This window comes from Neomonachus schauinslandi, chromosome 2 (assembly GCF_002201575.2).
Source record: "Neomonachus schauinslandi chromosome 2, ASM220157v2, whole genome shotgun sequence".
Taxonomy (NCBI): Eukaryota; Metazoa; Chordata; class Mammalia; order Carnivora; family Phocidae; genus Neomonachus; species Neomonachus schauinslandi.
In genome coordinates, this window is record NC_058404.1 from 198751918 (window position 1) to 198774833 (window position 22916).

The 22916-nt window shown below is 51.6% G+C and overlaps 1 protein-coding gene across 1 annotated transcript in view; it reads right to left on the reverse strand.

Annotated features, from left to right (window-relative positions):
* Positions 1-22916, reverse strand: part of C2H4orf50 (chromosome 2 C4orf50 homolog) — a 46642-nt gene that overhangs the window by 18636 nt on the left and 5090 nt on the right. The window contains 3 exon segments of the mRNA XM_044913113.1: positions 936-1109; positions 8428-10827; positions 19837-20415. Of these exon segments, the coding sequence (XP_044769048.1) occupies positions 936-1109; positions 8428-10827; positions 19837-20415 (3153 nt within the window).

Consider the following 22916-nt stretch of genomic DNA (forward strand, 5'->3'; position numbering starts at 1 on the left):
AATTTCATTTATGTATACACATCCACACATACACTGAATGTGAGTAGATAGGGTTGAAAAAAAATGCCGGAGTTCAGAAGGGGTTGGGGTCAAAGGGAGGAAGGACTATTTTTTTTTGTTTTGCATTTAAAAAATGAGATAATTATAGATCTACATGCAGTTGTAAGAAATAATACAAAGAAACCCCTTGTATCCTTTGCCCCATTTCCCCCAAGGGGAACATTTTGCAAAACTATAGTATATTACAACCCTATAATGTCAATTATATTGTTAACAATCATGCTCCGATTTCTCTAGTTCTGCTTGTCCTGTGTGTGTATGTGTGTACTAAGTTCTGTGCAATTTTATCCCCCACGAAAGTTCGTATCTCCATCATCACAGATAACGAACGCTTTCACATCGACAAGGATCTCTCTGCCCTTTCATAAAATCACTCTCACTTCACTCCTATATATGTAACATTTGAAAACTAGTTAGACTTTCTAGAAAAACGCATGTATATGAGTTTCAGATGGAACAGAAGTTGGTTGATTGAGGGATTACAGGCCTCACTTCCTTCTGCATACTGCTCTTTACCTTGGAAATCTCATAAATACTACCAAAATGCTGGGAATGGTGAGATTTCGCCGGATTCTTTTTTCCATCTTCAAAACTTCCCAGAGGGATGCCTGGGTGGCTCAACCAGTTAGGTTAAGCGTCTGCCTTCGGCTCAGGTCATGATCTCAGGGTCCTAGGATTGAGCCCTGCATCGGGCCCCCTACTCAGCAGGGGGTCTGTCTCCTTCTCCCTCGTGTCCCCCAATTCATGCTCGCTCTTTCTCTCAAATAAATAAATAAATACAATCTTAAAAAAATAAATAAAAACAAAAACAAAACTTCCTGGAGCATGGGCCCATTTCGTTTACAGGTGGGAAAGGAAGCGCGGCTCGAGCCTACCTCACCCTGGAGCTGGTCCCGGAGGTGGGCAGCTTCCCCGAGCGCCACCTGCAGCTGGAAGTGGGCAGACGCCTGGTCTCTGAGTTGGCACTGCAGGGTCAGCACCCGGTGCTGGAGCTGCCCCACGCGCAGCCTCAGGTCCTCCATGGGGGGGTCCGCCTCTGGGTCCCGCAGCTGTGGAAATCACCCATCCAATTGAAATGCTTAGGTTAGCTTAGCTTCCAAGTAATTTGTCTCAGCAAACAAAGGACCTGTTTTCCTTCTTAATTTTTTTTTTCTGGCTTACATTTTTTCTCAGGTCAACATTTTTAGAAAATAAAGGAACAGAAATCACCCCAAGTCCTATTAGCCAAAATCATCATTATTATCCATATATTTTTCCCAGTCTTTTTGCTATGCATTTATGCATGTGCACATGTGAGCGTGTGGCCATGCTGGGGTTTTTGAGTGGAGGGGTGGGTGTTGGAGAGGGTCTGGGGAATCATAGAAGAACATTCTAGAATTTGATTTTCAGCTATATATGTGTGTGTGTGTCTGTGTATATATATATATATATATATTCAGATATATATATCTTTTGCACATCTTTTCAAAAATATGCAAAATGGCATGGCATTCCAGAATCTGTTTCAATCGATTTCAGTCACCATGCTGCTAAAAAAAAAAAAAAGTATAATGAATGGAATTTAAGGTTCAAATCCAATTAGGAGATGCTTATTACATTAAAGCATCCTCCGTTTATATAAAACAGAGGATACTGCATTCCCCCCCCCCGCCCCAGATGCTTTTCTTAAATCAGTACAAAATGGTCTCTCACTCTTTTTGGGTCAGACATGAGTGGGTTTCATATGGATGTCATGGGGAGTTTCTGGGAGGCAGAAAGGTGGGAAGGAGAGGTGATTTAGCACTCTGTGGGGGGGCTGGATAGTAGTAATGCTGCTTCCCCCAGTGGTTCTGGATTCTCAGGTTTTATTTTTTAATAACTTCCATCCACACATAGATGCATATATACACACAGACACACCCATACATTTTCTCTACATAACATTTAACAGACCATTTACATCTTTGGTATCCTGCTTTTCTCCCTCAATACCATGTCAGGAGCATTTTTCCATATTATAAAAGGATGTTGAAAACACCATCGTGAGCATACATTCTGTGGCATGCTGAATGCTCGGGGCATTCTAAAACTTTCCTGCTGTGGTTGCGTTGTCAAAAACAGCCTTCCACATAACTACTGGACGGACTTCTGAGTCCTTCCCTGAGATGATCAGAGGGGGATTTTCTGGGCCTAGGGTCTGAGTATCATTAAACAATTCACATGCTACAGTGGCCTAGGAAGGTGCAGCACTGCTAATCATCAGGCTCTGTGCACAGGAACCCAGAAGCTCAGAGGCTTTTCACACTCCCTTCCTTTGGCCGTGGCAGTCCACCCTTCATTTAAAGCACCTGCCACCCTGGGAAGGTGAGGCCTGCCAAGGTCATCTCTGCCTTGTGCTCTTGGCCTGGTTGTGAGCAGGGGGGCAGAGGCTGAGCCATTCTGCTGGGAGAGGAGAGAGAGGCCAGTGCGAGGACAGAATCAACGTGCCTCGTGGCTGATGAGGACTCCCCCTCGTTAGTAAAGAAATCCAAGAGCAGAATGTGGTTTTCTCCTAATTAATAGAAATTCACAGAGCGTGGGCCTGAGATGCACAGGCTGGGCCCTGTCAAGAACAGATGGGTGCTCCGGATGGTTTCATGAAATCCAGCTCTAAGACTTGCAAAACAACTTGGCCTTTCTGGGAAGTTTGGTGCCTTCGCTGCGTCCGCTCCCCAGTGACTTGGACAAGGGGTTCGCCCCAAGGATCCTAAGAGTATGTTCTACTGGATCCCCCAGTACGTTCTAAAGAGAATGGGCATGTGGGGTGTGGGGTGGGGGCCAGCCCTGCCTGCCACATGGGACGGCACCACCCAGCAGCCTTGTGATGGGCCCCATGACCCACTTGCTCCCAAAGGGGCATGATCGGCACTGGCTCCAGCCACATGCTCTCTGTGGGCTGAGAGCCATGGTGCCCACGGTCCTCGGGGAACTCTGGTGGGGGAGACCAACACAGAAACAGGCCATTCGACACAGCACGGCAAGGGGAAGTCAGGAGGCACTAAGCCAGGAGGCAACTACTCTTCTCTGGGCTGGTCGAGGGGCTCGCGAATCCGTAGCATCTGCTGATTCCCATGGCATAGATGCTCCCACTAGGACCAATGACAAGCTATGAAAATGGCGTCACACCTCTGCATGAGCCCATCCTGTGGCCCTGGAAGGCGCTGTCCCCCCAAAAGGAGACCCCGAGGATGTGCGGCAGTTCCCAGGAGAAGGCTGGGGTAGAGGAGGGGCCAAGCAAGGATGCTGGAGGGCGGAGGGTGGGAGGTAAACAGCGACAGCTAAGGCTCCCCAGGCCTGGATTAGAATTCACCAGAAGGAACTGGGATTTCACACCAAGTACAAGAGGAAGGGACAGAAGCATTTTAAGCAAAATAGCAACATGATCAAGTCTGTGACTTGGGAGGATGAAATGGGGAAGCTTTCTTGTCCTCTGTCCCCTGTGCATCAACAAACCTCATTTCCTTCAACTCTGGTTTTTGTCTGGAATCCTCCCTTCTTGTAGTTCCAAATCCCTCTATCCTGGCATCATTTCTTGACTACAAAGTTGTCTTCACTGTGTTCCCGCATCCCCCTGGCCCTCTTCCTCCCAGTAGACAATGATCTTTTTACAAAAGAAATTGAACCACGGGGCGCCTGGGTGGCTCAGTTGGTTAAGTGACTGCCTTCGGCTCAGGTCATGATCCTGGAGTCCCTGGATCGAGTCCCGCATCGAGTCCCGCATCGGGCTCCCTACTCGGCCGGGAGTCCAGTTCTCCCTCTGACCCTCCCCCCTCTCATGTGCTCTCTCTTATTCTCTCTCAAATAAATAAATAAAATCTTTAAAAAAAAAAAGAAAGAAAGAAATTGAACCACGTTGTTCTCCTCCTTAAAAGCCCCCAGTGGCTTCCCACTATATTTAGAAAGGATCATAACTGGGACCTGCAGGCCATCTGAGCTCTGCTCCATCTCACACCACACCCCACCCTTGCCATGTGATCCCGCCACGCTGGCTACTTTCTGTTTTTTTTCCTATGACCCAGGTTCATTCCTGCCTCAGGACCTGGCCACTTGCTTCTCCCTCTGCCTGAAAAGCTCTTCATCTGCCGCCCCTTTTCCCACCTTGAAACGCTCAGTTCAATATTCCTCTCCTCAGAGTCCAGTTTCTACCAGGTCTGACCAGCTGAGATTGGACAACTACAAAATCTGGGGAAATGCATAAAACAATTCTTTGCAAGCATCGAGTCGCAGCCAATGCAGGGCTACAATCCTTGAGGGAAAGGATGCACATCAAGGTGAGCTCCACATTCTCTCTGGATTTCTCTCGCAGCATTTTCCAAACCATGGTTCAGGAGTGGGAGCCCAAGCTGAGAGGGGTGGTCCTGCTTGATGGGGGACTCAGAGGCTGGAGTTCAGAGATGCTCTGATAGCTGGGTCTGTGGAGCAAAGTAACAGAAAGGAGAGAGCCAGGTACCTCCCTAGAAATGCCCGCTGGATCCATGGCTGAATCCTATGCTGGGCAGCACAGTGTGGGGTTTGGAGGCCCAGCAGAGAAGAGAAGCTGGCAGGCCAATTGCTGAGGAGACTTCAGAGGTCTCACACTGCTGCCAAGATGCAGAGTTCTGGCTGAGCCCAAATTGGTGTCCTCAGTGAATACTCAGGGGACTCAGCAGCTGCCCCTGAAAGGTCATGCCCCAGGAGGAAAATCAGGCCCTAGGACTGGGTTGAAACTAACATACACCTGCCCAGGAATGATCTGGTCTGCTGACCCTTCCACCTGCCAGAGCAGAAGGCACTAAACATTCTCTAGCAGGAGATAACACCCAGGAATCTCTACCAGATATCCTACATGATGTCCAACAAAATTTTTTTAAAAATCACTAGACACGTGAAGAAGCTGGAAAATGGGACTTAACCAAGAAATAAAATAGTCGATAAAAACACACCCAGAGATAATCCAGATACTGGCATTAGCAGACAAGACCTTCAAAAATAACTATGATTATATATTTTTTAAAATATAGGAAAAATAGGTGAAATGAATGAAAAGATGGGAGTATTTCAATAGAGAATGAGGATCTCTCAAAAAGGATAAAATGTATATCCTAGAGTTGCAAAATATAACAAATGAAATTAAGAACTCCTTGGATGAAATTATCAGAAGATAAGATACAACAGAATACAGAATTAGTGAACTAAATAAGTCAATAGAAAATTCAAACTAATGCACAAAGCTTAAAAAAGGGGGAAAAATAGAACAGTTTCAAAAGATGTGGGATATAATCAAAAAGTCTGGATTCTAGGAAACAAGAGGAAAATAGGACAGAATAAATATCTGAATAAATAATAACCAAAAATTCTCCAAATATGATAAAAGACTTGAATCTACGATTTTAAGAAGCTCATAAAAATCCAAACAGGATAAATACAAATAAAACCATACCAGGCCCATCACAGTCAAATTGCCAAAACCCAAAGATAAGAAGGAAATCTTAAAAGCAGCCAGAGAGAAAATAACACACTTACTTCAGGAAAACAAAACCAAACAAAAAAACCATGACAAAAACCACCAATTTTTTTTCAACAGAAACTGTGGGAGCCAGAAGGCAATGCAATGAGATCTTCAAAGTGCTAAAGAGGTTGAAATCTCTGCCTACCTAAAATTCTGAATCCAGCAGGGGGGATAATATCTCTTAAAAGTGGAAGTTGAAGTTTGTTTTCATAAAAAGAGATAGGAGAGAATTCATCACCGGCAGATCCTCACTCTGAGAAATGACAAACTCTTTAGGCAGAAGGAAAACAGATCCCCAGGAGTGAGAGCAAGAATGGACAGCACAGGACCGTGTGGGAGATCCAGTAAATGTAGAAGATTATTGCTTGCCTGGAATAACAATAGTAACAATGCCTTATGAAGTTTATCATCCATGGGCATAATACATATGACAAAAATGAGGAAAAGAGAAAGAGTAAATGGAGATAAACTATTAAAAATTTTGCATTATTTATTAACAATTATTAATTTATTTGGGATTTCTGTATTATATGTTAAAAGTACTAATTTAGGGTACATTTACATAATGAATAGATACATTCTGAAATCTCTAGGGTAAGCACTGAAGGAATGATACTAAAATGTATAGCAGAATGAGCTAATGGAGAAGACAAAGGAATAAGAGAAAATACTTACTCATACCAAAAACAAAGGTAAGAAAGGAGAAATAGAACAGAACAGAACAAAGAAAATACATGGTAAGAAGGGAGACAAACACCCAATTCTAGCATCACATGTATGAAATATATGTGGACCAAACACCCCAAGTGAAAAGCAGAGATTGCAAAACTGAGCCAAACAAAAACAAACCAGCCACATGCTGTTTCAAAGAAACACACTTTAAATATAAAGATGCCCACAGGTTGAATGCAAAAGGGTGGATGGTCTAAAAGAAGTTGGATTCCATGAAAACACTAAGGGAAAGAAACTGATGTGACTACTTCCATATCAGACGAAGTGCAATTTGGGCAAGAAGCGTGGGAGGTAATGAGGGGCATTTCATCATGATCAAAGAGTCAAGTCAGCAGGAAAACATAATTGTAAGTCTGCATGTATCTCATAAATAATATCCAGATATATGAATCAAAACTAACATAACCAGAAGAAGAAATACACAAATGCACATTCAGAGATTGCAAACATATCTGGGTAAATAACAAAGCAAATAGCTGGCCTGTCAGTAGATCTGATCAGCACAATTAACCAGCTTGGCCCCATCACAATACTCAACAATGGCAAACTATTCATTCTCTACAAGGACACCCAGGATATTTACCCAAATAGACCATAACCTGGTCAATAGAATAAATCTCAAATTTAAAAATAATTAAAATAATATAGTTATGGGCCCCTGGGTGGCTCAGTCGTTAAGCGTCTGCCTTCGGCTCAGGTCATGATCCCGGGGTCCTGGGATCGAGCCCCACATCGGGATCCCTGCTCGGCGGGAAGCCTGCTTCTCCCTCTCCCACTCCCCCTGCTTGTGTTCCTGCTCTCGCTATGTCTCTCTCTGTCAAAAAAATAAACAAAATCTTTTAAAAATAATAATATAGTTATGTTTTCTGACAACAGTGAAATAAAACTACAAATCAGGAACAAAAATATAACGAAAAAAATTCAGCAGGTGCTTGGAAATTCAGCAACACACTTCTAAATCACCCATGGGTGAAGAGAGACGTCACAGATGAAAACTAGAAAGTACTTTGAAGTGAACGGACATAAAAGCACAACATATCAAAATGTGCGGGACGTAGCTGAAACAGTGCTCAGAGAGACATGCAGAGATGTAAGTGCATAGATCACAAAAGAACAGCTGAAAATCAATGATCTAAGCTTTCAACACAGGAAGCAAAAAAAAAAAAAGAACAGCTAACTAAATCAAAAGAAAGTGAAAGAAAGGGAAGAATGAAGGTATAAATGGAATCCAGGGAAATAAAATACATACAATGAAGAACTGACAAAACCCAAAGGGATCTTCTGAAATGACTGATAAAATTGCCAAGGGGCGGGGGGGGGGGGGGGGGGGAAAGGGGGAGAGAGAGAGACTGGGAGAGAATGAATGAGTGGGTACAAAGGGCTTGACACTGAACATCTTACAGACATCAAAGACCACAGTGAGAATATCGTGAGCATTTCATCCTGGGATTCCTGAACAGCGAGAACCCTCCATACGTGTGGACAATGACTCAGGGAAGCCCATGTCTTAGCCAAATCACAGATGTGGTTAAGTGCAGAGCTAGGTTTGACCCCCGATTAAGTCCTAAGTCCCTGCTCTTTCCATCGTCCTTTTTAAAGACCCAACACGGAGAATGACTGAGGTGTTAGCCAACCTATGGTGATAATCATATTGAAATACATAAATGTATCAGGTCAACACATCGTGCACCTTAAGCTTATACAATGTTATATGTCAATTACATCTTAAAAAGAGAGAGAGAGACCCAATGGGCAGACTTAGGACTTGGACTGCTTGATAAACTCTTGGATCTGAAAACATGAGCTCTGATCTTGAAGTGCCAACACCGCCCCTCCGCTGTCCCACCCGATACCCAGCGGAACAGCCCAAGGAGGGGGGAGGGCTAGTGTCCCAGGTTGCGTGCAGGAACACAGGTGGCGAGTGCCCAGGTGGCAGTCCCAGCCCCGCCCCTCCTGCCGCATGACTGCCGGGTACTCAACATCCCTGTGCCCTCCTTCTCTGCTAAGTGGGGATGATGCGGTACCTCCCCCGAGGGCTGCCTGGGGAGCCTCCCCTGAGGAAAGGGGGTGGTCAGCAGTCTAGACAGCTAGCAAGAGGCCGAGGCAGCAGCTGTGTGTTATCAACCTACCTGGGGGCCATTGCTTGGGGTGGTCGGAGCTTGCCCTGGGCCCACAGAACACCCTGGTCTTTCCTCCTCCTCTTCCAAATGTGCTTCTTTTACTCCTCCATTGATGTGTCCTTGAGGAGCACTGGACACTTTGGCACCTCCCCAGACCAAGGATGGAGCGCCAGAATTGACATCGTATCTGGAATTCTCCATGCCTAAGGAAGGCCCCATCCACCTGTCAGCTGGACCTGATTTCTCCTCCAAGGGCAGCCCGTGGGCTCTTGGGGTCAGTTGCCCTGAGAGCTGAGTCACCTGCACCCCCCTTTCCACAACGTTCCCCTTGTCCCCCTGCATCTTGCTTTCCCCCTGCAGACCCTCCTCTGCTCTCACCACGTGGCCCACCGAGGTGCTCGCCCCCACCGCAACTTCCGTCTCCAGGACGCGGATCCTGTGCAGAAGGTGGGCATTCTCCCCCCTGAAGGCCCGGACCGTGTCGTCTATTCCCAGCACTACGCCCTTCATCAGCTCCTTGTAACCGACCCTGAGCTCCGAGATCAGTGCCTTGAGCTCCTGGTTTCCCAGGGTGACGCGCTCCATCACACCTTTGGATTTTCTGAGGCTCTCCCATGTGGTTTTGTGAAGCTGGGCCATGTGACTTTTCAGCTTCTCATTCTCCTGTTCGAGCTCAGAAATTTTGCCGTAACTTTTCCCATTGCAGTCTTCAAGATCGGAAATGACCTGCCAGCATTGGTCCAGCTCCTCCTTTAAGTGAGAGATGTCCCCTAACAGTGTGCTGTTTTCCTGTTCAAGCATGGCGATCTTTGTCCCATTTCTGTCCCTCTCTTTTTCGAGGATGCGCAGTTTTCTACGGCATCTCTCTCGGTCGCCCCGAAGCTTGGCATTGTCATGTAAAACCTGGCCTCTCTCTTTTTTCAGTCCAGAAATGAGCTGCTGGAACCTTCTCTTCTGCCTTTCAAGGGCTCTTGGTGGCCATTTCCGACCCAGCTCAGCAGGCCCCTCTGGACGCGGACTCACGTCATCCAAATCAGGTACCGTCCCAGGAAGAACCGCGCTGGCTCCCAAGGCCTCCGTCTCTCCTGGTCTAATCTCTTCACTAACCTCCCTGGGTTTGACTTCCCTGGCCAAACAAATATCCAAGCCCTGGTTTCCCAAAGCCTGCCGGGAGTAAGCCTTCCCCTGGCAGCGGGGCCATTTCCAAGGCAAGTTCCTGCTCTCTCCCGCTAGCGTGGAAGCTTGCGGCCACTGCCCCCCACCCTCAAGCTCCAGGATGGAGAGTTGCTGGAAACAAGCTTCCATCTCCTTTTCAAATTCGTCTAGTCTGAGCTCAGAACTGCCAGGTTCTTTGCTCAGAGCCCATGGGTTACTGGTGGATTCAGTCCCCTTGGGTGAAAAGGCCAATCCGGGAGCCGGTGTCAGACCTCCCTCTGCCACTAAGAAGAACATATCCTGGCCAGCACGTTCCACGGGGCCAGGCTCCTCCGGGACATCCCCATGGCCCAGACTGGACCCTTCTAGAGGCGATGCCTCCTCCTCCTTCTCTTCTTGCCCTTCGTCTCCAGGGCTTTCCTCTTGCAGATGCAGAGCCTTTCCAGCCCACACAAGAGTTTCCTCCTTGCCCTGCCCTGCAAGGAGCTGAGCGCCAGCTGGAGACAGCCTCTGGGCACCCCGGGCCCTGGCTGTGGGGTGCTCTTCCTCCTCCTCTGATGAAAGCCCTCCCACACTCCCCCTCCTACTCAGGGGTTTGGGCCCCTCCGTTGACACTGAGACCTCCTGTAGAAGAGGCAATGGGAGATTTGGCCTGGGCCAAGGGCAGGAGGCAGAGGCCTGGGTTTCTAAAGCCCTGTTCTCGATGCGCACGCCACCCCGCAAGTTCAGGTTCACTTGGCTTTCCTGACTTAGCTTGCTCCCGTCTCGGTGGACGTCTTCCTCCTTCCTGCCCCAGGCCTGCCTCGCCCCCTGCTCTTCCATTCTCCACTCTGGTCCTCCTCCGTCTTTCCAAGGGTCTTTCAGATCTCTGGGCCCTCTCCTGGGAAATTGCCAACTTGAAGTCTCTGGGGACTCCTGGCAGAGGGGGGCTTTGGGGCTCCTTGCCCAGTGATGATCCCGACGCGGCTGTCCTATGTCTCTGGCATCCAGCACCTGTTGCATTTGGGATTCTTGTGGAGAAGCCTCCTGGAGCAGCGGCAGCAGGGAAGAGGGGTCTCTGGCTGGCCCCCAGGGAGGGAGTGTGGACGTCTGCACCAGGAGAAAGGACCCCTGGGCCTGGGCAGCTGCTAGCCTCCGCCCCAAAATCCAGGCCAGCTCCACGGGGAGGGGTGAGCCATCCCTGTACTGCCCCGGGGGGCAGCCACAGAGGAGAAGAAGAGCCTGTTCATCCAAGCTAGGCTCAGCAGGAGTCGGCTAGGGACGGGAAGAGAAGAGAAGGTATGAAGCAGCCCCTTCCTCCGTTTAGCCCCCCACACCTCTGTGACCTCATCTCCTGATGCTCTTGGTGTTTCCTCACCTGGCCTTATAGGCCTCCCTAACATGCCGAGCCCAACACCACCCCAGGGCCTTTGCACCTGCTCTCCCCTCTGCCCAGAATATCCTTCCCCGGATCCCCTCGTGGTTCACCCTCCATCCATTCACATCTCCGCTCAGACGTTACTTCCTCCAGCAGCCCCCTGGTCATTTCACCACACTGTGTGTTCCCCTTAACTACGCTCCCACCCTCTCACAGCCTGCTGTGTATCTGTGTGTGCACTGTCTCCCCCCTTTATCCCTGCGGTCCAACACATAGCCTCAGGCCACCAGCCATGTTTCGAGAGCTCAGAAGCTTGGGGTTCATGGCTCCCCTTCTGGACAGCACAGGCGTAGCACATTTCCATTGTCATGGAAGGCTTCAGTGGACAGGCGGTGTAGACGATCCGCTCCGAGGGCCGGGGCCCTGGGCCTAGACCAGTGCCAGGCCCCCAAGATGCATTTCATAGATATTTTAAACTATACTTTTACGTACACTTCTTCAATGCAAGTAATCCATTCTGTCTCCTCAAACCTCCCTCTCAATTGTCTTCCAAACCCTTCTTTAGCCCCTTCTCCCACCTCCCACATGCAGTAGGGCTGGTCAGACCCAGCTGGCACTCCGGGGCACAGGGGAAGCCTCCAGCCTCACCGGTCCACAGTCAGATCCTGTGACGTCTTCCAGGGACTCATCCGTGGTCTCCAGACCTGGCACCAAAACAGAGGGTCCTTGTCCAGTCCCGACGCATCCCCAGGAGCAGCAGCCCTCAGAGGGCTGGCCTGGGAGGCGAGAGGACCCCAGGAGTTAATGAGACCCTCCTGGGAGTTTTGTCACAACTGCCACTAGCGACTGAGCCCCCAGCTCTTGGGATGACCTGGCACTTCTCACTGACTCAAGGCGCTCGAGCCCCAGAGGCGGCCTAAGGATCACCACCACCTGCCAGGTAAGGAAACCACGGCTCGGAGACCGGGAATGACCATGTGACTTGCCAGCTCTGTCCCCCAGAAATAGGATAGTGGGGGAATGACAGCTGTGTGGGTCAGCGGCACTGCTGGCTATAAATAACCCCCTCATCTCTAACCGCATTTGGCCTTGGCAGACTGAAAATAAGCCACAGACTCCCAGTGGGACATCGTGGCTTTGGGGCTCCCCGAGCATAGTGGCTTTTGTCGCAGGGAATCCGGAAGCCATGCCCAAGACTGTGATCAGAGACATTGGTTCCCATTAGGGACAAGTCAGGGACAAGGGGCTCCTCAGCCCCAGCAGCTCCCAGAAACCTCGCACCTGTCGCACACCTGAGCTGTCAGGGGTGGGGTGGGGATAGGATAGTTATCCCATGGCCTCCTGCAAAGAGCCCTCCTCCGAGACACCCGCCGCCCCACGCTGGCACGGGCGGTGAGGTGCTAACAGGAGTGAGCCTACCAATCAGCTGAGCCCAAGTCAAGGGCCTTGTCATGGACGTTGCCGGCTCTAAGCCCACCTTCTCCAGCTGCGTGACATCAAGCAAGCAACACTACCTCTCTAAGCCTCAGCTTCCTGTCTGAAGAGCGGGCAGTCGCCCCGCCCCGGCCCCCGGCACATCGTCCTAGGTGAGCTAGCCTGCCAGCCGGTGTCCCTGCAGGTACCCCACACACCTGCAGAGCCCCCCGGCCCAGCGGCACGGGCGGAGCAGAAGGGGGCTTGCGGGCCTTGTCTTCTGCAGGCATCCTCTGCATCCTCCCTGGCCAGGGACAGTGGTTCATCCTGAACACGGCTCAGAGCATCCTTGAGGAAGACACAGGAAGAGAGCTGTTGAGTGTCCTCACAGCGAAGGGCTCCCTCCGAGCCCAGCCCAGCCCCAGCAGGATCCCCACCCCTGCTGAGGAAAGCGGAGGGCACGCGGCCTGACCGTGGCCTTGTGCTCCTGGTCCTGCGGGCCAAACTCCCTCCTGCTAGCACCTCTCTGCTCAGCAGACAATGAGGCGCAGCAGCCCGTTCTCTGGGGAGCTTGTCTGTCCAGCCAAGATGCGTCTGGGCTCCCCAGAGGGGCACCACAGGCTCCCAGGTCCCTCTCCTTCCTCTGGGTCCCAAACAGCAGAGGCAGGGGTCTGCCCAGGGGCTCCGGGCAGACCTGTCCCTCAACCGTCAAGTCCCCAATGCTGCAGTCGGGTGTCTCCGGGCAGCACCCCCTCCCCCTGGCCTCTCCCAAAAGGCAAGCCTGGTGTGCAGGGAGGAGCCTCCCTGAGCCGGCTCCCACCCTGCAGAGCATTATTTAGGGACAGCTCAGCTCTGACCCATCGTCCACGAGGGGCTGGGGACGAGTCTGGGGAAGACCACCCTGTCCCTTCTAGCCAGGTTCTAATGGGTGTTATTTGCTTCCCTCGCTGCCTCCCCCACTAGACCGTGAGTCCTTCAGGCCTTCAATGTGGCTTCACCTGGTCTGCACCCCCACCTTAGCCTGACACACATGAGGTGCTTAATAAATGTTTGATAGTTAGATGGAAAGGCAGAACCTGCAGAAAGACAGGTGCTCAGCACTTACTCAGCAAGCACTTATGAGGCTCTGACTGTGTGCCAGGTGCTATTCTAGGTGAGGGGAGAAAACAGAAGTGAATAGGTAACACCTGTCCGTCCCCTTCTCACCTGCCCCCCAGCTCCTCACCTGCTCTCAGCAGAGCCCTGCATCGACTCCCAGCTAGGCCTCCTCCTTCCCCCGCCCCCCAGTCCTGCTCGCAGTGCCAGGGAGCCCTCCTGGCATGCACTCTCCCACCTACAAGGCGTCCCTGATGCTCCTCACTCGGGTTTCTGCTCATGGCAGCCTCCCTGCCCCTCCCCACCCTGGTTCGTGCCTGCCTCTGCACCTCTGTATATGCTGTTCCTTCTGCCTGGATGGCACGTCTTCCTAGGAAGGATGTGGGTTGCCTGCACCTCACTCTCTGCCCCTCCCTTCCATACCCCACTCAGCATCAGAGCAATCCCACTGAAACAGAAACAGGATCAGGTGGTTCCCCTGTTTCCAACCTTTGAAGCTTCCCACTATACGGAAAGAGAAAACCCCTGCCCGGGGACATTGCCCCCACCCTCATTCTGCTCCTTAAAGGGACCTTGCTCCCCCCTGTGTCAGAGCCCTGTACCCCCAGTGCCTGCTGTCTGCCTCTCTTTCTGCCCCTCTGCCCAGCTAACCAGCTCCCCTCTGGGCTCAGCTTAAAGGCCAAATCCTCAACAAGGCCTTCCCTGGTCCTCCCCCAAATTAAGTCCACTCTCTCCCTCAAGCATCTCCTCCTAACGCTGAGTTTGGGACCTTCCCGTTGTCTGTGTCATGTCCAGCATCCTCACAGACCAGGAATCTCAACCCTGGCCGCACCGTAGAATCACCCAGAAGCTTGTAACGGTCACAAAGCAGGGCCTCAGCCCACAGCCCCTGCAGCCAGATGGGCCTGGGTACCAGCATCGTGCTGTGGGCGCCAGGCCCGCTGACCCGCGGTGCCTGATGCCGCCTCTTGCATTGATCCGCCTGCTTCCCGCGTGATCAGAATGAAGCACTTCTGCCAGTGTCTTATGGGCACCACTGGAAAGAGATAGAGAAGGGAAGTGGAGGAGAGAGAGGGCAGAAGAGAAAGGAATGAGAGGAAGAGGAGGGAACCAGATGGAGAATGGGAGAAACAGAAACTCCGCTTGGAAGCCAGCAGGAGAGCGATAGCAAGGAGGACAAAGGAGCGGGCCAAGGAGAGTTGGGAGGGCAGCATCAAAGACCAACTCTGCCGCACCATTCTATGCTGTTCAGATTTCCTTCCGATGCCCAAGCTGACTTCAGCTTGGTTCCACAAATACTTCCTGAGCATCAGCTAAGGGACAGGCCCTGTTCTGGAGCTGAGGATACCACCATGGATAAAACTCAGAACCCCTGCCTCGGGGAGGTGACCTGATGGGGAGGAGGGGCCATCATAGAAGACGATGCTACCCCCCCTTCATGTGACAAGTGACAAAATCACTGCTCAGAGAGGGAGAGTGACTTGTCCGAGATCACACAGCACACGGGATGGGAGAACAGAACCAGAGCGCAGGTCTTGAACTGGATCCGGGCTTTCTCTCACCCTGTCGACCCCTCTCTGCTCAGTCTGGTCAACCCTTCCTGCCCTCCTTTACTCACGGGAGCAGTGACCCCCAATTTCACAGCAATTTAGCTTTCATGTGCAATTATTTTGAAAGATAAGCAAAAAGAAGAACATGAGGAATACAGAGCAATCCAGACACAAACATGATCCATGTGTTAGAATATACCCTTTTGGGGCGCCTGGGTGGCTCAGTTGGTTAAGAGACTGCCTTTGGCTCAGGTCATGATCCTGGAGTCCTGGGATCGAGTCCCACACTGGGCTCCCTGCTCGGCAGGGAGTCTGCTTCTCCCTCTGACCTTCCCCCCTCTCATGTTCTCCCTCCCTCTCTAATAAATAAATTTTTAAAAAATCAAAAAAAAAAAAGAATATACCCTTCCAGGCTTTCTTCTTTGCAGAGACATTTAAATTCTTCCAAAAGTCTGTTTCTACAGAATGTCCATTTTTGCTTTGTGCATTTCTCATGTGATGATATCGAAGGACCATCTCCCCACAAGTTCCTCTGTAATGTGGTGTTTTATAGCCGTCTAATAACTGTTGACGTATAGAACGCCTTCACTTACAAAGGCCGTTCCTTCTCATGGGACATTTAGGTAGTTTCCAATGTTCACCAACTATAAACAGTGCCGAGGTGCCTTTAACATCTGACAAATATTCAGAATAGAACAGAATCTCGAGCTTTCCCATATTTATTTTGTAACACATTTGATATCTCTGCATAAGGCCACTAACCATTCTTATTTCCTTGTACATTACTTGTACCTTTGTGGCTTTGCTACGTTATTTTTTTGACATCACTCACCTGTGTGAAAGCCCTTGATACCAAGTGTGCAAGAGTCACCTCTGAACAGACGCAGAGTGAGCCAGGAGGGGCCGCCTGGGACCTGCCCAACAAGGAAACGATTCTCGTAACCGCCACCAGGGGTCGCTCTGCCCACACTGACGGTCAGAGCGGCTCCAACAGCGTCCGCATTCCCGACGCTACCGTCACCAGGAGCAGGATCTCAGCTCGGGCATGACAGCCTGACACTGGCATTTGTAAGTGTGTGACTTGCCATCTCCCTGCACAAGCCTCCCTCTAGGCCAGGCCACGGTCCCTGGGCTGTCCCCTGCCGCAGCAGTCTGCAGACCAAGTCTCCACTGCCGCACCTGTCTGTCTCCCCTATAAGCTTTCAAAGAGCGGGCTCACCCTTCCAGCCCCGGTGCCCGCACACTGCCTGCGACATGGCAGGTACTCAGGGCACGCTCTAGAAAGTGGACACATCCGCAGGCAGGCCTTTCTTGTCTTGCAAACCACAGTCCTTTTAAATTTCCTTTCACCCACACCCTGAGCAGAAACCCCCTCCCCAGACAGCTCCCCAGGCCAGGGGTTGTCCCTGCCGTGGCCCGTTCCTTCAGGGACCTGAGTCCCGAGTGATCTGCTCTGGAAGCTGGCAAGTTGTGATCCCAGGCAAGTCATGTGCCTCCCCTGGACTGTGGGGTGGGTACAAGGAGGCAGATCCCTGCCTGGCTACCTCAGCACGGATGAGATCCTGTTTGGAAAAGTGTTTGTAAATACGAAGCAAGTAAAACATCTTCCCATGATGATTAACATCACCATAACTCACACCTCGACGCCCAGCAGGAGTCATCAGACGTATCCAATGGGCCGCTGCGTGGGTGGGGGACGGGGGCTCCCTGATGATTTGTAATGGTTTTCTATCCGATGCACACCTCCCCAGGGCTAGACACTGCTCCAGGTTTCCTGGTTTCTAGGCCTTCCTCCAGCACTGCCATTGTGAGGCGGTCCCCTCGCTGGAAGGTTCCATTTGCCATGGACAGTGGAGCAAATATTCACACACTCGTGCAATGTTCTCAGAACTCTGCCTACAGTTTCTCAGGTGTTCAGTTCTACACCAAGACCCTGAAGGGCACCGGCAATTTTGTTATCAATAGGCTCTAACATTTAAATTTGAAATCTCAGCTACACTTCCCCGCGAGCTAGTAACTGGCTGGCACTTTACATCTCCCCAGCGGCCCTCTCTTGTCCTCTTGCTCTCAAGATGGCCCTTTTAGACTCCAAAATGCTCCAAGTCAGGACTGTCACAGCCCTCTGAGAGTAAGACAGAGCCTGGCAGACTGTCACACGCCATGGTCCTGGGTCCAGCCCCCATTCTAAATGCCAGGGCCCCCAGCAGTGACCCACAGGCTGTCAGTCCCCTTCCTCAGCCCCACACCCTGCACTCAGATGGTTTGGTCATCCTGTGCAGGCGGGGGTCTGTCTTGGGCACTTTCCAGCCCCTGTACCCAGCTAAAGCCCAAGCCAAGCGTAGGCACCAAGTGAGCACCCATGAGATGCTAATTACTAAGCCCCTGACCAGTATGCGCTGGAGGGGCACCACGAGCCCCACCACTTTGTACCTCTGTGACCCTGGGCAGGTCATGAGCCTCTCTGTGCCCCTACTTCCTCATCTGTGAAATGAGAATAAAATAGTGCCTCCCGGGGCGCCTGGGTGGCTCAGTTGGTTAAGCGACTGCCTTCGGCTCAGGTCATGATCCTGGAGTCCCTGGATCGAGTCCCGCATCAGGCTCCCTGCTCGGCAGGGAGTCTGCTTCTCCCTCTGACCCTCCCGACCCTCCCCCCTCTCATGCTCTCTCTCTCTCTCAATCTCTCTCTCTCAAATAAATAAATAAAATCTTTAAAAAAAAAAAAAAAAGTGCCTCCCTCCGAAGATTGTGGCTGGGCTAAATCAGTGACAGATATAGAGCCCAGAAAACAGTGTCTGGCACAAAGATGTTCTAGTGAGTGTTGGGGATCGTCAGCATCCACCCACACAAAGCTGGCGAAGGAGCACATGTTCCTACCATCAAGGGACTGGAACCCACAGTTTACCGCCATGCGGGTCTTCATAACTGTTCATCCAGAGGGACACTTGTCACGGGTTGAATGGTGTCCCCCAGAATTCCCAAGTTAAAGCCTTAATCTCCAGAATCTCAGAATGTGACCTGATTTGGAAATGGGGTCTTTGCAGATGCAATTAGTTACAATGAGGTCCATTCGTGTGACCGGTGTCCTTATGAAAAGGGGACACTGGGCACAGAGATAGACGTGCAGACAGGGAAGACACTGGGAAGACACAGAAAGAAGATGGCTTCCACCAGCCCAGGAGAGGGGCTGGAACAGACCCTCCCGCACAGTCTCAGAGAGAACCAACCCTGCCGACACCTTGACTTTGAACTTCAAGTTCCAGAACTACTGTTCAAACCACTCAGCTCATGGTCCTTCATTACAGCAGCCCCAATAAATGACAATTTCCATCTATCACGATTTATCTTCCAGAATTACAATAAGGTGCCAATATTAAATGTACACTGGTTTCCTTTTATCTGATGGATAGAACGGAGCAAGAATGAATAGATCACACAGAAGAGAAACAAGAGCATAAAGTAATTTTTTTTAAATGGCCACAGGGAAACTCATTATTAATATGATCTAAGCAGAGAGACACTGTAGAGCATTTAAAATTCTAGTTAATTTGAAATAGATTTATCTTACCCAAAGAAAAATTTGACTTTTTTTTTGTTAGTTTGTTTAACTAGTAGTCTTCTTTGGGTAAGGTTGCTCACTGATTGCTCCTTAAATGTAAACTGACCTGGTGGAAAGAAGCAGGATCTTGATCTCTTGGGAGGGGCTGAGTTAACTCTCTCTTTTCAGGAAGGCAGGCTGGTGCAGGAGAAACAGAGCACTTTGGACTCCCATCAAATCTGGATCAAGTTCCAGTTCTGTTCCCTACTAGCTGTGTGACAACAGATCTGAGCCTCGATTTCCTTACATGCGGGGTGGGGATACCAATAGCGCCCACCTCATAGTCTTCTTGAGCACTGAATGAAATAATGCCTTTGAAAACTCCCAGGAGGGTGCTGAGCACAGAGCAGGAATATCTTAAACGTAAGTTTTTACTCTTCTGTCAGTCAAATGAATAAACAGAGGTCCAATCTGCCCTTGCTTGCAGATCTTAAGAAACTTGCCCAAAGTCACACAGCTAGTAAATAAGAGAACCAGAAGGGGACCCAACCCTGTGTGTTTTCCACTGCTAGTCTTGGGGACCTTCTGTGTGCTGATGGTGTGGGCTACAAAGACCCATCAGACACAGACCCTGCCCTCAAGGAGCTCACAGTCTGACGGAGGAGAAATGAAGATGCACATACAGCACCGCTGGCAGGGAACCATCTCCACCCTTGGGGCTGTGCGGGAGGTGGAAGAGGGGCCATCACCTTCGACGGAGGGGATGGATTGGGAAGACTTCACGGGCACATGGCAGTTACACAATAGTGCATACCCAAAGGGGCTCATCTGGCACGGGGCCTGGCACACAGCGGGGACTCTAACTGCTGGAGAGATGGATGGACAGGAGGGAGCGGATGATAAGGGGTAAAGGGTAGCTGGTTGGCTCCCTGTAGAGTGGCTGGATGGAGGGATAGACGGGCAGGTGGTAGGGTGAACGAGATGGTGGAGGGTAGGTAGACAAGCAGATGGATGGATATGCAAACAAGTGGGTGGTCCGTGGTGGACAGGTGGATGGGTGGATGAGAAGGTGGACAGATGGCTAGTGGGGTGACTGCACTGAAGGATGGGTAGGTGAAGGCGTATGACTAGCTGTGCATTTAGGTGGGTAGGTGACTGATGGAACCAGGATGGATAGATGGGGCTGCTGGGGTTGGATGAGTGGATGAAGAGGAAGACTGGGGAATGAAGGAGCTGGTGATTAACACGTGGCTGTAGGCTAAAGTTAGAGAAAAATCAAAAAATCACTCGCGCCCTGGGTTGCGGCCACTTACCGGGCTGCAGGGACCAGCAGCGGCGGCACTGCGCGCTCTCTCCCCCAGGGCCTGGGCCCCCAGCGCCTCGCGCAGGCTCTGGTTTTGCTGGGCGAGGTCCTCCACCTGGCCCTGCAGGCCGATCTCCGACAGCTTGAGCTCATAGACGCAGCAGCGCAGATCCTCCAGCTGCCCGCGGAGCCGGCGCTCCGTGGCGCGCTGCTCCCGAAGCCGGCGAGCAGCCTCGTCCCGCTCGCGCTCGCCACGCTCCGCCCGCGTCTGCAGGGCGCGCAGCTCCGCGGCCTCCCCGGGGTCGCCCCGGAGGCCGGCCGTGCCGAGGGGGCGGGGGCGGGGGCTGCCCGGGGCCGGGGCGTCCAGCTCAGCCAACAGGAGGCCAGCCGCGCGACAGAGGCGCCGCACGTCCCGCTCCAGCCGCTGCACTTGCTCCCGCAGGCCGCGCTCCTGCTCGCGCAACAGACCCAGCTGGAGCCGCTGGGTCCGCCGGCCCCGCTCCAGGGCCGCCGCCTGCCGCCCCAGCGCCTCGTCCTTGCGCCGCAGCCGCTCCCGCAGCCGCCGGGCCGCGCGCTCCTTCTCCAGAACCTACAAGTTGGCGGTGGATGAGGGCGTCAGGAAGCCAGGCCCCGACACACTGTCGCTCACACTGTCTTTATTTTAAACTTCCATGTTTTGTGCATGGGGGTTTTTTTTCATGCATTAATTTTTGCATTAAAATATTGCATCAACTATTATTTATTTCATTACTGAATTTTTTGGTGCCCGCGCAGATTTTGCAGGGGAGGAGTGCCTCCCCCACCTCACCCTCCTAGGAGCCCTGCACACCGGGAGCTCCGTGGGTCCTTGCAAGGAAACTGTGTGCTGGGCCACGTGGGCATCAGCTGGTGCACACGGAGAGGGCCGCACCAGTGGTTTCAATACTGAACACCTCCACACCAGTTTGTAAAGAACTGTGGCCTGGACCCATCTGAGTTTCCCCACGTCCACCCAGGACCTCCCAGATCTCTCCATTTCCCTAACCCTAACGGGTTAATGCCTGACCCTGCAAAGGTCAGCCGGCCCTGGCTTCTGGCTGGGAAGACACTGCACGCAGCTGTTCCTTATTGTGCATACCCCCAAGCACTTGGGCACTGTCACTAACCCCTTGGGACGCTCAGAAGCGGCTAGCACAGTGATACTGTGCTACAGGTCACTACGGCCAGGATTCGAACCTCCGTGTATCTGACTCAAGGCTTTTTCTCAAGGTCTGGACAACACATCTCTCTGTTCTTGGACCCAGCCCTCTGCCAGCCCTGGAGCTGTAAGCTGGACCGGGGTGACCCGGCCAGGGTGAAAACGGGAGTCCTTGCCCAATTCCACGAGGGTGGCACTGTCTCCATGTTAAGCTCTGTCTCAGGCCCTAGTGCGTGCCGAGAGCTGGCCGCTGCTGTGGCCCAGGAGAGCTTACAGAAGACAGCACAGAGCACAGTAGAAGAGGTAAGACCGGGGACGGCTCGGCAGACTTTGTCTGACAGCTTGTTCTTGGGGGATGTGGGGCAGATGAAGCTGGAGTCCGATTCCCTGGCAGGAAAACCGCTCCCAGCTATCCCGGAATCAGCTCCATCACCGATTAGTCTGTCTTTATCGGCTTTCACGATGACCACAGGTCACTACAGAAACAAGGTCACTTTGCATATGCAAATGCTTTCCTGGGAACAGGACAAGAGGGCAAAACTGCCACTCGGCAAATATCAGGTACACAAGGCAGAAAAAAACTCATCCATGCACTCCTATAAAACTTGCTCTGAAACGTGGACATTACTAGAGGTTCAGGGCTGTAGCTGGGCCAAGTGGTCTCGGAGGGACCCTGAGCAGGCACCCCCACCCCTCTGAACTTGTGCCCCTCATCTGGAAGTGGGGTTTCCTGACAGGTCTTCCCAGGAGTGTAGAGATCACATGACACGCTAATAAGGACATGCGTTCCGAAAAGGCCATAGCATCCTACAGACTTGCTGGTCCCGCGGTGCCTCTGAGCCCCCCGACAGCATTGTCCCTGCTCCCACCCTCGTCCTCTGTCTCCCACTCACACTGGGAACATCTCGTGACTGCAAGGGGCTGTGGCTGAGGCCCCTCGGAAATCCTACATGGATATAGGGCATGGCCCAACACATCTTTATTGAAGTATTTTCCACGGAGAGATTACATCCTTCGCGGTGGGATCCCATACAATGCCACTACCTCTCAGGGGACACCTCCTCTCAGGACACAGATGAGAGCATGCTGGGGGGGCGGGGGAGGACATTAATGGTACTTTCTGCAGCCGGACTTCAATGCAGAGGGGAGAATGCACTTGCATGTCTCCCTGGCGTCTCGAAGACGAATTTCAATTTAAATGAGCTCCTTATCTTTCCACGCTCCACATCCTGTCTCTGTTCACCCCTTTCCTGCTCTTTTGACTACTCCCCACTCTGAGAAAATACTTTCCCCCCGTGTCCTGTGACACGCACACATGTGCCATGGAAACAGAAGTTTCACGAAACAGCACTCCTTGTATACTAATGCCCTTTCTTATTTCCTAGTTGATTCCGTTTTTAAGATGCTGGTTGCAACACGGACCTCATCTCACAACCCACAAGCGGGCGTCCACCTGCAGTTTGACGGTCGCTGTTGGGCTGTCCAGGGGGGTGGGTGGGGGAGGCTCTGAGAGCCGCATGCAGCCATCCTGGGAGCCTGTCATTTCTGCCTCTGCAGTATTCCCCAAGTGTGCCCTACCTCCAGCCTTCATCATCTCCCCTGGAATCTTGCAATAAAGGCTAATATTTACGAAAGCAGCTGGTATTATTTACTGTTACTGTTGTGAGTGTTTTACACGTACTAACTCAATTAGCCCACACAACGACCCCAGTCGGTTGGTACTATATGATTCCCATTTCACAGAGGAGGAAACTGAGACCTAGAGAGGCTAAATCACTTGCCCCAGGTCACACAGCCAGGCAGCGTCAGAGTTAAGGTTTGGCACGACTCACTGCTTGTCCAAAGCACTAACTTGTCCCCGTGCCTCCACCATCTCTCTCTCGCTCTCTCTTTCCCAGGCAATTAGAATAATT